At 40.9% G+C, this 13,645-nt stretch overlaps 1 protein-coding gene across 1 annotated transcript; it reads right to left on the bottom strand.

The window, feature by feature from the left end:
• Positions 1-572: 572 nt before the first annotated feature.
• On the bottom strand, positions 573-13,434 carry gdi1 (GDP dissociation inhibitor 1). The gene is made up of 11 exons (XM_036532756.1): positions 13,015-13,434; positions 10,495-10,602; positions 9,728-9,827; positions 9,476-9,610; positions 8,864-9,062; positions 8,097-8,228; positions 7,780-7,879; positions 7,481-7,652; positions 5,725-5,869; positions 5,230-5,284; positions 573-4,882 (listed from the first exon to the last, which is right to left on the bottom strand). The coding sequence occupies exons 1-11, from the start codon at positions 13,057-13,059 to the stop codon at positions 4,730-4,732; spliced, it is 1,344 nt and encodes a 447-aa protein (XP_036388649.1). The 5' UTR covers positions 13,060-13,434; the 3' UTR covers positions 573-4,729.
• Positions 13,435-13,645: the final 211 nt, after the last annotated feature.

Genomic DNA, 13,645 nt, shown 5'->3' with positions numbered 1-13,645 from the left:
AAGTGTGTATATATGTTGTACTTAATAAAGACCTTTTTTGAATGTACTCCTAATAATTTTAAAAAATCAGGAAGTTTTTTTTTTTCCAAATTACTAAAATGTTACACAGAAATAATCTTTTAGAACAGTTTTATGAACATATATCTGCAAGTTGTGTCCAAATATACTCAGGCTTCTTTAGCATGAGGCAGCCTGACAGAACAAGATATCTGGCCTGAACTGGGCCATCACTCACCATCTATCTGAAAGTGGAGTGACTTCTTCTGCTTCTTCTTACAACTGTGCTCTGCAGACATGAGCAGAACACATTCTTTTTCATCTGGAATGTCCAAAGTGTCCGCCATCCTCATTAACATGTCTAACATCTGTCTCTCTCAACTGGATAGTGTCTCACCTTGTGCACATATGTATCAATTCAGTGATAACACTGTATATCCTTCTTTAATACAAATAAGTTCTGATGTTGGGAAAAATTTATGGGCATGAAGAAAAATGTTTTAAAGAAATCTTCCTCTGTTGAGAGACAGCACTCACAAAATGAGCTTCTTATCATGTCCACATTTCTCCAGGTGCCTTTTTATTTCATGTTTTTATTCATTTTTCCATTTTTTATTTCTTTTTTGCACAAGACAGTAGGTACTGTTCACATACTAGTGTTCGAATAAGGACCACAAGCCAGCTACTTGTCAGTCTGAATAATAAGTTACAACATTTTAAAGAGATATTTCTGTTGTCAATCTTTTTCTGCATTATCCTTCAGAAGAGCCAAATAAAATTATACTAAATTAAATACAAAACAATTTTTTAATTAAATAAATAAATGCGGTCTGGGGAACAACATACATTAGTGAAGAAAGACAAACCCCAAACCTAGCTCCGACTGTTAAATAAATGCAGAATTATTCCAGTCTCACAGGGTGAAAGTCACTGAAAACATTAAAATTGTACAATACAGTACAGATCTGCCACTTTCAGTTAATAATTATTCCACTGACCAACAGAGAAGCAATACTATCCAATTATGGACTGCTCTGGTCTGGTTGGATGGGTTGGGGGGTGTATATGTTGGAGGGGGGCAAAGATGGGACTGTTTGGTTCTCATTCCTTCTCATGTGTTGCTCAGTTGAAGGTTGGTTTGGGATAAGAAAGTCAAATTGCATGTGTTTTCACCTCTGGTCTCTGCCTCTTCTGCTATGGTAGAAATAACAGAGATCATTCATTGAGATCGTACATTCAGTCCCAGCAGTTACCAGTCTCTCAATAACCAGTAGTAGTGTTCTGGTGATGGCTGCTCACTATAAATGTTCATGACCAAGGAGGTTTGGGAAGTATCCGTGTTATAAACAAAGCTACAAAATTAACGACATTAATGACCAAATAAGTAATGGCCTCACTGCTTTCGAAAACACAAGCCCTGAAATAATCTGAAACCCTTCAGCTTCACCAATGTAAGGACAGAGCTTTCTTTCTTTTGTTACAACAGGTAGAGTATCTCTGGCATACCATTTTTCAATGGACCTCAGGGGCTGCACCTACTATTGTCCCGTGAGTGGGTCATGACCCCTGAACCCATGACCTTACAGAACACCAAGGGTCTGCCTGTGAGATATTACTATAGATATGTGCTACCTTGATAAACTACGAAACATAAGTGCGTAGGATCTTTGCACTAAACATAAAATCTCCTGTTTCAGTTATCACTTTGCACTAAAACTGTCCAGGTCCACCCACAGTGAGAACATACTGAGACTAATGTTAGATTGTTAGTTAGAGCGCATCTAATCATATCTCTGTAACAAAATCCTCTACTGTGCAAGGAAAACCCTGAAAATAAATACAAATGACAGATTGTATATATTGATTTTACTGCACTTTTAGCACTATTTGTCCATCTGGTTGACACCAGCAGAGTCAAGCTGACACTTTCTTTCCCTTCCAGCAAACTTCTGAAGCAACACAGAAATAAATTAGAGCTTTTAAGACACGAAAAGCACCTCACAGGAGTGACAAATGAGTTAAAGTGGGAGAGGACGGGCTGCACGATGCATGTCAGGGTTCAATTTCACAGAATGTTTTGAGGAGGAGGGCTGAAGGATATGTGCTGACCAATCACCAAATTGTTTCAGATGGAGCCCTTCCTGCCTTTCTGACCACTCAAAAACTCCAATTAACACAGCACCTTCTGATCAATCAACAAAATGTAACTGACAGAGCAATTTATGGTTTTCTAACCCAACAACACATCCAGCTAATGACAGAGCATTCCTGTTTTTTGGTGATAAACAGAGAGAAGGGGATGGAGGGAGACTGGTATGGTGACCCCAGGGGCTGGTATGAGCATCTGCAGGAATGAAGGATCTGATATCAGGGTACGATCAGTTGGGTCGTGCCCACATGGAGGTGTACCACGCCCATACTCAGACAGTGGCATTCTACTGAACTATTGCACAGGAACCATCTGTAGCTGAAGTCTTTTTAAAAGTATTTTCTATTCTTGATATTAAAGGCTTTTTTCTTTGAGACACAGGATTTCCAGCCAACCCCTGGAGGACCCACCCACTCGGTTTTATACACCCGATGGGGCTACAGCAGGAACACCTCATGGGGGGGGGTCAAGGAACAGTGTTTGATAGGGTAAGTCGTGGTTGAAATCAGAAATTTAAGGCTTGGACCCACTCTGCTACCAGCAACAACAAATTCTTAGAAATTGGCACCATCTTTTTTGGTCAAAGGCCTCATTGTTGTATTAACTGGGCAGGGATTCATGCACCAAAGTGCTAGTTAGAGAGTGCTGTTATTCAGATCACTCTTGCACAGAACAGTTGCCATGTTTTAGCAAAGTTACACTGCTGTCACCTTCCAAAACCATTCACCAAACAAGAACTTACACTTTACCATCGTAATTTGCAACATTTCTGAATCAACACATAATATGGCCCTGTCTTTCATCTAATTACATAGTTTTGCTACATGTATAAAACATGAGGAATTAAAGTCGTATTTAAGGTGTCCTTGTACATGAAAGACTTGAACAAGACTCTTGTGCTCCAGTGCTTTCTCCACCTGCTGAGATCTCAGTCTGCATTCTTTACAAAGAGACAAAACTGAAGTGAAATTTTGTCAAACTTCTGCTTCCACTGTCCCAGATTGCATCACACTGACAGTCCCTTCCCATGGCAGTAAATCACTGTACCTTGCTTAATTTCCTCCTCTTTCCATCCAGCCTCTTAAGAATTAATAATCTTCTCTTTCATGCCAAACCCTCTTACCCACCCCCTTCCACCCCACCACTATCACTGACAATTCACCCTGTCACCTGTCCTTCATCCTGTCACTTCCTGATTTAAGTCTCACTTCAGAATCTCAAACCACTGCCACTTTCTTTCATTCCATTTCAGTAACGTCATAACCTCAGCAAGTGAAATGAATTTGCACCAGCCAAAATCCTGCGGATAAGAACACAAAAACAACTAAAAACAGTTAAGAGAGTCTTATGTCCAGCTCTGATCTAAATAAATTCATCACTGAAATTATATTACAGGAACAAAGAAGGGTCAATCAAGCAAATGATTGAAGGGGCAGGTTGTGGGAGTTATTTTGTCAATTAGCATGGGAAGCATGAAAGGGTAGCAAGGTGAGCTCTAGTAGAAGTCCTTTAGTTATACTTTGCTTTTTTAAAAACCCTGTCCACTGACCAAGAGTTTTGCAAAGGGGATTATTCAAATAACAGGGTGAGGAAAGAGAGAGTGAGACAAAGAAAAAGAGGGAACAAGAAAGCCAGCAGGGTTGACTGATATGCTCAATAGAAGCCATTTTAAGAGAATGTTGTGACTGGAGGACAAGCTATGCTCCCAATTGGCAAAACCAGCCTCTTCCTCCTTCTGTTGCCCCTCCCACTGCTGTGGACTGTCTGTCATAGTATGCTTACAACACTTCCTGTGTGTACGATATGCATGCGCTTCAATGAGGAGTGGCACATGTACAACGCAAATGCAGTTAGACTTCCGTTAAATAAAACCTAACCTGTTTTTATCGTGAAACGCAGAGAAATGTTGCATGGTTTGGTTGTTTCCTTAATTGAACAGTTGGCTTAATATCTCTCTAACAGTTAATACATATCAAACTGGAATGAGGTGCAGTCAGTGATTCAGAATTCAGATGTGTATGAGTAGTGTTCACCTGTGTGTGGATTGCAATGCAAAGCTTCAAAGACACTGACAGAAGCACTGAGCTGCGAGGCAGTTTTTGCGAAAAACAAAGTTAAAATCACATCAAGATCAATGCAACCAGCTCCCACTGAAGTCACGACAGTGCGTGCTTGTTCACGAGAGTAGCTTGCAGGAATAATGTTTTCATTATGCCGTTCAAAATGGAATGAAGAACCTCTCTGAGGTGTCAACCCTGCTTTTCAGAGCTGCTGGGTGATCGAGAGAAAGAGAAATAGAGTGATAGAAGTGTGTGTGTGTGTGTGTGTGTGTGTGTGTGTGTGTGTGTGTGTGTGTGTGTGTGTGTGTGCGTGTGCGTGTGTTTGAGGTGGTAGTGGAGGAGGTGGACGGAGGGCGAGATGTTGGGGAAGTAGGACAATGTTTGCGGTAATATCAGCTCACACTCAAATCCCTGCCCACTCTTCTCACATCCCTCTCTCACAACTCTGCATGTCTCCTTCAACATATCACACCTGCACCACTCTTTCCCAGCAGCCCCGCCCTCTTCCGGAAGCCACATCCCCTCACTGCTCCTCCTCTCCAAACACATCATTCTGTTTGCGCTTCATGTTCTCGAAGTCGAAGTCACTGCCTGTCATGCGCTTGTAGATGTCCTTGATGTCATTGCAGGTGGTCTCAAAGTGAGTGGTGGCATCGTACGATCGGGAGGCAAAGATCTGCACAGAATAAAAACCATCTAATAAACACAGGATTACTGCTTACACCTCATCTCCCTCTTCTACCACAGAATGCTGCACCGCATTACAATCTGGTTACAATACTGATTTGCTCAGCTTACAAGATGGTGTCTTATAGAGCTTGCATCTATATTTTTCATCCATTAAAGCTAGATATTTAGGTCAATTCAAGTTAAGTAACTCGCTCAAGGACAGTGCCCCATTAGGAAAAAGCTCAGACTACAAGCCCAGATCTACCACACCCTGAAGTGAATACACTAAAGAATTATATGTGTATGTCTGAATGTGTGTGTATGTGTGCATGTATGTACATGACAGTCACTGACCTGGCTTTCTGTGCCATCATCGGTGGGCTCGAAAAGGTCACTGATGGCCACAAACCTGTGGGAATGAGGACACAGATGAGACTGAGGGAGTCCTGTAGTTCACCACCAGAAGGCGCAACTTTGCCTCATACAAGCCTCTCTCTTGAGAAGTCTCCATTCTCCCACTGGCTAGATTGCAGAAGCACACTGTGTTTTCAAAGCAGCTAAAGACCATCAGAAATCAGCACATTGACTTGTAATTTTATAATTTCACACAGCACACTTGTCATTTTATGACCCTTGTCTCACCTTTCTACTTCAGACTGCATTAAAGTTTCATTCCATACATAGTGCTGCATTGGCTCAGTATAACATCACTCAGACAGCTGAAGACATACAGGTACAGATAACTAATCTCAAACAGAAGCTGATGCCTTAGTGGGTGGATGCATGTATGCATCAGCAGACTGTGTGCATTAGCAGCAGACAGATGGACAGACGGTTACTTAGACTGACTTCTGATCGATGGGCTCAAGCAACTCCAGGGCAGGCTCGATCTCGGCTTCAGGGTCGCCAGTCTCCACTGTGGTGCTGACAATGGCAATGTACTTTCCCTGGGCAGCCACATTGTGGGCATAGGAGATCATACACACATAGATATCTGTCCCACAAGGAGAAGGGGAATGGGGTGGGCTTGCATTAATCCAGAGTAACATTTCAATTAACTGACCAATCAAATTGTAGTGGCATGGTAAAAGAACAACAACATTAAATAAGTCTGTATAAACCACAAACGCACAATGCACAAACTTAACACAACTATAACAGGATAGTTTAACAGTCAAAATGGACAAACGCATTTTTACAACATGGACAAAGAATTATACTTTTGTAAATATATAACAAAATAAAAAATTGAAACTGACCAAAATAAAAGAAAACTTTCAACAGGAGACTTTACTGTGAATATCTTGAGGGAAACCCTGAAGTATGGAAACTCTTTGATTTGGGCTATAGGGCAAAATGAGTAAAATTCTTATTTGTACTTATGAATTATGACAATAGTTAAACTTGGGATTCTTCCCTACAATGACAAACTGACCCTTAGTTTGCATTGATTCCCTTGCCTATAAATGCTTGGTTTTAAGCTTCCAGACACTTCGAGCGTTGTTTTTCTGATCTGAATGTTTAAAATGTAGCCATTAAGGCTATGTGTGCAGTATTTCCTGTGTGTTATGTTGGCACAGAATAGCCAATCCCTAGTTGGTTACATAAATACATTTTAAATGAATACGCATCCAATTGGCTTAATAAAAACAGACACTGAATAGGTAAACATTTGCAAGACTGACATCTTGTGTTTATCAAAAAGAAGAAGCCTTCATGTGCATGTTAGCCTGGAAAGTATCTAAATGTAACTATTTTAGAATGCTGCATACTCAGAATGAAAAAATATACGGCAAATATATACAAAATATACAGCTCATTTACTTGACATATTTGAAGACTATTTTAGCCTCTGTTGAGATCAGCACTTGAAATGATATTCATTCCAACATCCAAGTATTTCTCTCTCTAAACTCATGTGCTATCTGCCATTCTGTCATTATTATTATGTCATTAAAGGCATGTTTATGACTTCATGTTATTTTTGGAAAGGATGGAATGAACTCCTTGTGCATCGTAGGCTAAGGTCAAGTATGTTTGAGATCATCAGGCTCAGATTGGGTCTTTCATATGTCCACATTTCACCACAGGGGGGCAGTGCTGTGCAGGTCAGTTGACAGTAGTAGTATATATGCAGGGATCCAGAAACAGGTATGTGGAAACAAAGAACATGTTCTGTATGTACTGTTGTTTCTTAAACTTTACCAAATACAGTCAAGTCACTCTGGGTAAGAGCATCTCCTTATAACAAAAATGTAATGTAATACAACAGAACAGGTTTGTTCCTCAGGTCTAGTTGCTTGCCATGGGTTGTATTATATGTTATATTATTAGTATTATCACACATTTTACATTATATAATTGTTTAGAACTTGCTTTATCCAGGCCTATTTACAGGGTTTACTTTTTGTCACGTATGATCCATGTAGCCAGCTGCAGTTGGACACTTTTAAAAAATATCTACTTCTGAAGAAATTCTATTCTAAAGAAATCCTATGCTTAAATGTTCTACAGTAGTGACCCACCCCACACAGGGGGTTTGAACCTTCAACCCTCTGTTTACAAGCTCCAGTCACTACCTGCTATGCCTCAGTGCTGCCCTCACCTGACTTGCGGTTGACCTGGTTCTGCGGGATGATGATCTGGCAGGAGTTTGCATCATTGGTGTTCTTGATGGGGTGACTAAGGATGCAAATGACACGGATCACCTGGCCAGCCTTTCGAACCCGGTCCTGGATGTAGCTGGGGTCACAGATGAGCTGCTTGCAGCGAGCAACCTGCAAGGGGTAAAGATGTTCATGTATGATAGCCTTTGCGAGCACCTGCAGGAACAGAACCACAAGGGTCTGTCTTTCCAGACCTTTGTATCTTCTCCAAGAGTAGAATGAAGAGCTGTGCTTTTACCTCTCCCTCAGACTTTACTCCAACCACATGGCCATCCTCCATCACAATCTCTTCCACTGGTTTATTCAGCATGTACGTGCCTCCATATATGGCACTTAACCTAAGGGAGAGGTGGGAGCACACAGACAAAGAGATCTGAAGAATTGCATTACCATTGCATTTTTACTGTTAAGGAATGATTATATTGTGGCAACACTGTTCTGACCAAATGAACCTAATCATTTTGATTGTGAGGTCCAGTATTTGTTAACGCTTTAACCACTCCACATGTCTAAAGGAACAAGAACACCCTCGTCAGGTGGGACAAGTGTGCACACCTGGCGAATCCCTGTGGCAGCTCTCCCAGGCCGTACAAAGGGTAGAGATATGGACTCTTCCCATAACGAGCCAGGGACTCACTGTACAGCTTGATACGATTAATGGTCTCCAAACAGGGCTGATCCAGGTAACTGAACAGAAAGAGAGAGTGAAAAAGAGAGAAATATTATATTTTGCTTATTAATACCATTCAAGCTTTAGCAATAGCAACAATCAAATTTTTAATTTGTTCATTATTGTTGTTGATGTTCCCTGCTTTGACAACACTATTGAATGTATGTCATGCCAATAAAGCACCCTGAAACTGAAGCAAGAGAGAGGTTTGAAAAATCAGAATAGAGCCTTCTTTGTTTAAAATAAAATTTCTGGGTCTTACTTTAATGCTTACTTTAGAAAGGCTGCATAAAATATCATGTGATGTTAACAGCCAATTCCTACATACTATTAATGTGAAGTGGTGATAAGAAAATATCTTTTAAATGCTCCTTTCCTGACAGTCTGAAACTGTTGGAAAAATGGGTGTGCCTTAAGTGACATCACTTCACACTCAGTAAGTATGACTGTGGAAGTAGATATTTCCAGATGTTGAGTCCAATCCAGAACCACCCCTTAGCCCCTTCCCATAGATCTGAGAGGATTGAACAATATGGTACTAGCTCCATCTATCCCTCTATTAGGCTAGGTGGAGTTTCTGCCATATCGCATATACCTCCAGTCCTTTCAGATTGAGTCCCTACACATTGTGAATTAATCAGTCTGCACTTACTCATCTGTCCTATAGAGGGCCAGTGCATGGCCAGTAAAGTCAATGACATCCTGGCCAAGGTCAAACTTCTTGTACACATCCCTCATGGTGGTGAGTTTGGGGTCAACACCCTCAAAGGTCTTGGGGTCATTCTCGTCAAAGTTGGCCACAAACACTAAGAATTTTCGGAACCTCCTCTTCTCAAACATGCCCATGAGATCTATACACGGAATGTAGATAATCAGGATGGGTAGTCACACAAGAAAACATAAACAAGAGGATAAACAAGGGGATTATTTTAAGGTGGAAGTGGAAGACCCCCATCCTACCCCCTTACACATCAAAAACATACTGTCTCACTCTCAGAAGTGAGCTTCTGTCTTTCCTATACTTGTTTCATACTGACTTCAAATAGATGCTTAAGTGGACATCTATACCATAGACTTAGTTCTCCGCTCATAAATTTGGAGCAGAGGCTGAGAATCAGACAGGAATATGGCAGAATCTACCTTAAAACCACACATTTAATCAGCCAGATAATTTATTATGAAAAAGACAGCTTTTGTCAATGCACTTCTCTGATGCTTCCTCAGTGATTATACACACTGAACTGCACATCAGACACTCCCTTACTTGATGCCAGTGCCTCTGTCTCTGTGGAAGGCACTTTGTATATCTTCCCTCCCTTGTACACAAAGCTCCCCTCCACCACCTTGAAGTCCAGGTAACGGGTCACTTCTGTGTACAACAGCATCTTCACCAGCTGACCTGGGGAGAAACATAGCATTGAGAGGACATCAGCATGGAAATGTACTACACCAAAGAAGCTCCCTCACACACACAACTAAAAAGCAGATAATAATGAGAAGGATAGTAACAGCTAACCATTGGCCATGAGAAATTTAGGGATGAGGTCAACATTCCAGTCTCTTCCTCGGCCCATAGACTCTGGAGGACTGTCAGGAAGGCCAAAGCGCTTGTATAGCTGGGGGAGGGAACACAATCCAACAGGATCTCACATGACAAAGGAGATCACATGACAACACTGGAAACTGTAGAGAGCTGTCTGAACACAGCTGCATTAGAAAGAACAACAGAATGAAGGAGAAAAGTCAGGGAAAGGAGAGAGAACAGACAACACTAGTACTAGCTAGGCATAGAACTTTCCTTTATTTAATCATTACCCTACACTTATTTTTGGTTATTCTGTACAGTTACCAAAGCATGACAATTTTAATAACAATCACCCATCAGTAGATGATTCTTTCTGCCTGACTGAATTTAATGTGGTTGTATTACTGGGGTGTATGGCACATGAAATGATTTTAGCTTCCAAATAACAAAGCAGAGCTGCAAATGCAGTGTCCAATCTCTTCATTTTGCTCTAAATTATTTACTATAATCCAATCTCTTCTTTATAATTTAAATAATTTAATGCAAGGTGCAATGCAATGTACCTGTATGCTAAAACATTTTTTAAAAATCCAAAAAAGCTTCATTTGGATGGGTGATCCAAATTAATTTGGAAAAATAATCAGGGCCATTTTCAGCTTCAGGACAGGTTCCCTGCCCACCCAACCCCAGCTTGCTCTGTGACTGGCACTAATGCCAGGGCTCCTGCAAACATGTGACTCTGGTATCCCTCTCCTTACCTCCTCCAGCGGGGTGATGGAGGAACTCTCTCCTCCATAGTATGGGTTCCGATCCATGTGTAGCACCTTTTTCCCATTCACAGACATGATCCCTGACAGAATGCATTCCTACACAGACACACATATAGTCACACACTCACACAAGTTACATTTACTCTACAACCAAACATTTCCAAGCCAGGCATAAGTGAGTTATAATGGGACTGGCAGGTTTCTGGGGGCAACCATTACCACATGATACATGTAACCAGACTAAAAAACACCACTGTTAGTAATAATAAAAATAATCATTCCTTTTAACAATTACCTATGTCAGAATCTTGAAAGATCAAAATTTTGTCTGAAACTTTACATGACACATTCTGTTTGTAGCAGGGAGACTACAGTGCGTACAACCAAACAGGTAGGGCAGAAATTTACAATAAATCCTCTGCTCAGAGAATTCAGACCTTACCTGCACGTTATTTATGAACATTGTGGAGATTACATGTTATGACCTATACTCAGAGCGCATGGTCTAGTAAGTACTGTAAGTGCTGGCTTTATAGGTTCTCTGCAGATCTCAGTTTGCTATCCTCCATCAAGTTCAGAACGTGCCATTCATTCACTTTGTACGCCTTATATATATATATATGACGCTGAACACCAAATTACGCAGTAATGCAAACGTGATATAGCCACAAATGTTGTTTTCTATGTACAATGATATGGTGATTCGCGAAATGACAAACAAGCTGCATTTGAACATTCGTAAATGAATTCATATTTGAAATGCATGTCTGCTATTTGGACATCAACACGCATCGCATTTCGATGTTTCCAATCGAAAATCTATGTGGTTTCACCCTTTACAATCCATTCTTCTTCAACCTATTCTTCCTCTAATCCGTCTGCGCAGAATCATTCATCCCCGCTGCCTCTGCTGTGTTCAGACATTGCAGTGCACGCTGGGATACCCCCGGTCTTCCAAAACCCCACCCAAGATGCACGGTCTGCGCCGCAGCTTGTAAAATGTCATGCGCAATTATGCACTGAGGTAGCCAGTTTTCAAAACGACATATAGAGACAAAAAATTGCATATGAAAAGTAAGGCAAGATGTACACATGACACAATAAATAAATAATTTGTTCCACATCTGCTTCTTACACACACACACACACACACACACACACACACATATATATATATATATATATATATATATATATATTATATATATATATATATATATATATATATATATGTATGTATGTATGGTATGAAGTTGTACAACCACTGTTAAAAACGTGTCATTCGACGGTTGACTAATGCGGTATTCTATTTAATGATAATAGCATTGTTTTCATTTCAGATAAGTGCTTCATTTTACAGTTTTTAGGGGCCTGGGGGCGTCTTGGTGTGACGTCACACGGATGCTGTATTGTAGTGTTATGTAACACTGACATTGTGTGCTTGTGTGTGTGCGTGTGTGTGTTTGTGTTGGTCATGTTAATTACCTATAATATCATTAATACAATTTCTGTTATCATGACCGTTTGTCGAAACTATAGCCGGTGATGACAATGGTGATAGTGTTAATAACAATAATAAACCTGACAGTTATATGTAAAATTGTTTCTTTAAAAAAACTAATTCTAATTATTTGTTCGACGTGTTGAAATAATTTGCTTCGCTGTTTGGCAGCGTTTAAAACCCTCGTGAATTTCATCTGCAGCATAAAAATTTGGTATGTCACCGTCGTAGGGCCAACACCACTACAGTTGGAATACAATGATCCGCAAAGCTTTAACACAATAATAAACAACATCAACATGTGTCATTCCTGCGGCAACCAAAATTAAGGCGCACAGATCTGGAGATACCTGGGAAAGAGGGAAATGTCTCATTCGCAACGCTCTATCGAGAATTTCTGTGCCATTTTCTGCTCTTAGACACGCGCACAACAGGGCGTGTTAACTGAACCTCCTGGGTGGAACATTATACAGGGGAGCAGAGAATCGCTCTGGCAATCAATAATTCAAAGAGTTTTTTCTCTCCGCCGTCCTCGGGCCTGTCACATCGAAATACGGTGTGTCACTGGGCCTTCGTCCATGAGGGTTTCAATCGTACATTTCAGCAGAGGAAACAAGCCATAATATTTCAAACAGGATGTCGTTGCCACAGTGAATAGCTAATACTTCATATGCTTCTTAACGAAATATAATCCGCTCTGTGACTACCAATCGGGGGTTAGAAGACATATTGGCCTTTTTAAGAGGACTGGTAGCGTTTGGATCGGTCAAATATCTGTTTCCGAGTGCTTTGTTATTCTGCAATTTATTATTGCAAATTCCGGTATTGAAAGTACCAGAGATGGAGAGAAATTGACACCGAGGCTTTATCAATTCCAGTAATATAATCTGGCGATTTTTGGAAATGGTCGTTATTTCCATTGCTTTAGAAATCTCTCAAGCGTCATACAGTTATCCGGTAAAAGCCCTAGGCACTCGTAGAGTTGCAAAACCTTGGTAGATACTCACTGTGAGTCCAGTGCCCAGAACGATCACATCATATTCCTCATCCATGTCGTATCACCGCTGCTCCGCTCCTGCGTCTGCCTCGTGAAATAGAAGGAAATTTGGCCAGAACAGAGATTAATACACGAGCGCACTAATTCAATAAGGTTATCGTTTTTCACTAAAATAGGATGACGAAATGTCTTTCGGTCAAATCTTATTTATTTATTGAGAAGTCAACACGATTGCTGAAGTGTGTATTGCGTCCGGCGAGAACGACCAAAGATGGCCCTGTCCGTGGAACTATTCCTCCCATCCGATATACGTCCGCGTCGGTAACTAGTACAACCCACTTCCCAGGACCACGTCACCCCCTACTCCTCACGAGAATGGAAGATTTCAACATTTCCTACATCTCCGCCCACCTCCAGGCAATGTTTGGACACAGGTTAGATGTATCCAGTTCTGGCATACTGGCACATTTCACATTTGTGATGCTTATTTGAATTAGCGTTGTTTGGACTATTATTCTCAAATCCCACATTTCTGAAAAGGTGCTGTCGGTGACCTTGGTGCAAAGGCTGAAGTATTCCTCCGCCAGTTGCGTCGCTCCTCGCCATGCAAGGAATCGATAATAGTGGTACAGCAATGGTTT

The sequence above is a fragment of the Megalops cyprinoides genome, chromosome 7 (genome assembly GCF_013368585.1).
Source record: "Megalops cyprinoides isolate fMegCyp1 chromosome 7, fMegCyp1.pri, whole genome shotgun sequence".
In the NCBI taxonomy this organism is placed as follows: domain Eukaryota; kingdom Metazoa; phylum Chordata; class Actinopteri; order Elopiformes; family Megalopidae; genus Megalops; species Megalops cyprinoides.
The sequence above is the reverse complement of the archived record's forward strand: the minus strand, read 5'-3'. Positions and strand labels throughout refer to the sequence as shown.

Excerpts from the sequence above, each read along its gene's own strand:
- gdi1 (XM_036532756.1), bottom strand. The coding sequence starts at position 13,059 with ATGGATGAGGAATATGATGTGATCGTTCTGGGCACTGGACTCACA. Across the intron at positions 9,611-9,727 it reads TAAATTTCTCATGGCCAATG|GTCAGCTGGTGAAGATGCTG; the intron begins GTTAGCTGTTAC and ends GTTTCTCCCCAG. Across the intron at positions 7,653-7,779 it reads GAGTAAAGTCTGAGGGAGAG|GTTGCTCGCTGCAAGCAGCT; the intron begins GTAAAAGCACAG and ends TACCCCTTGCAG.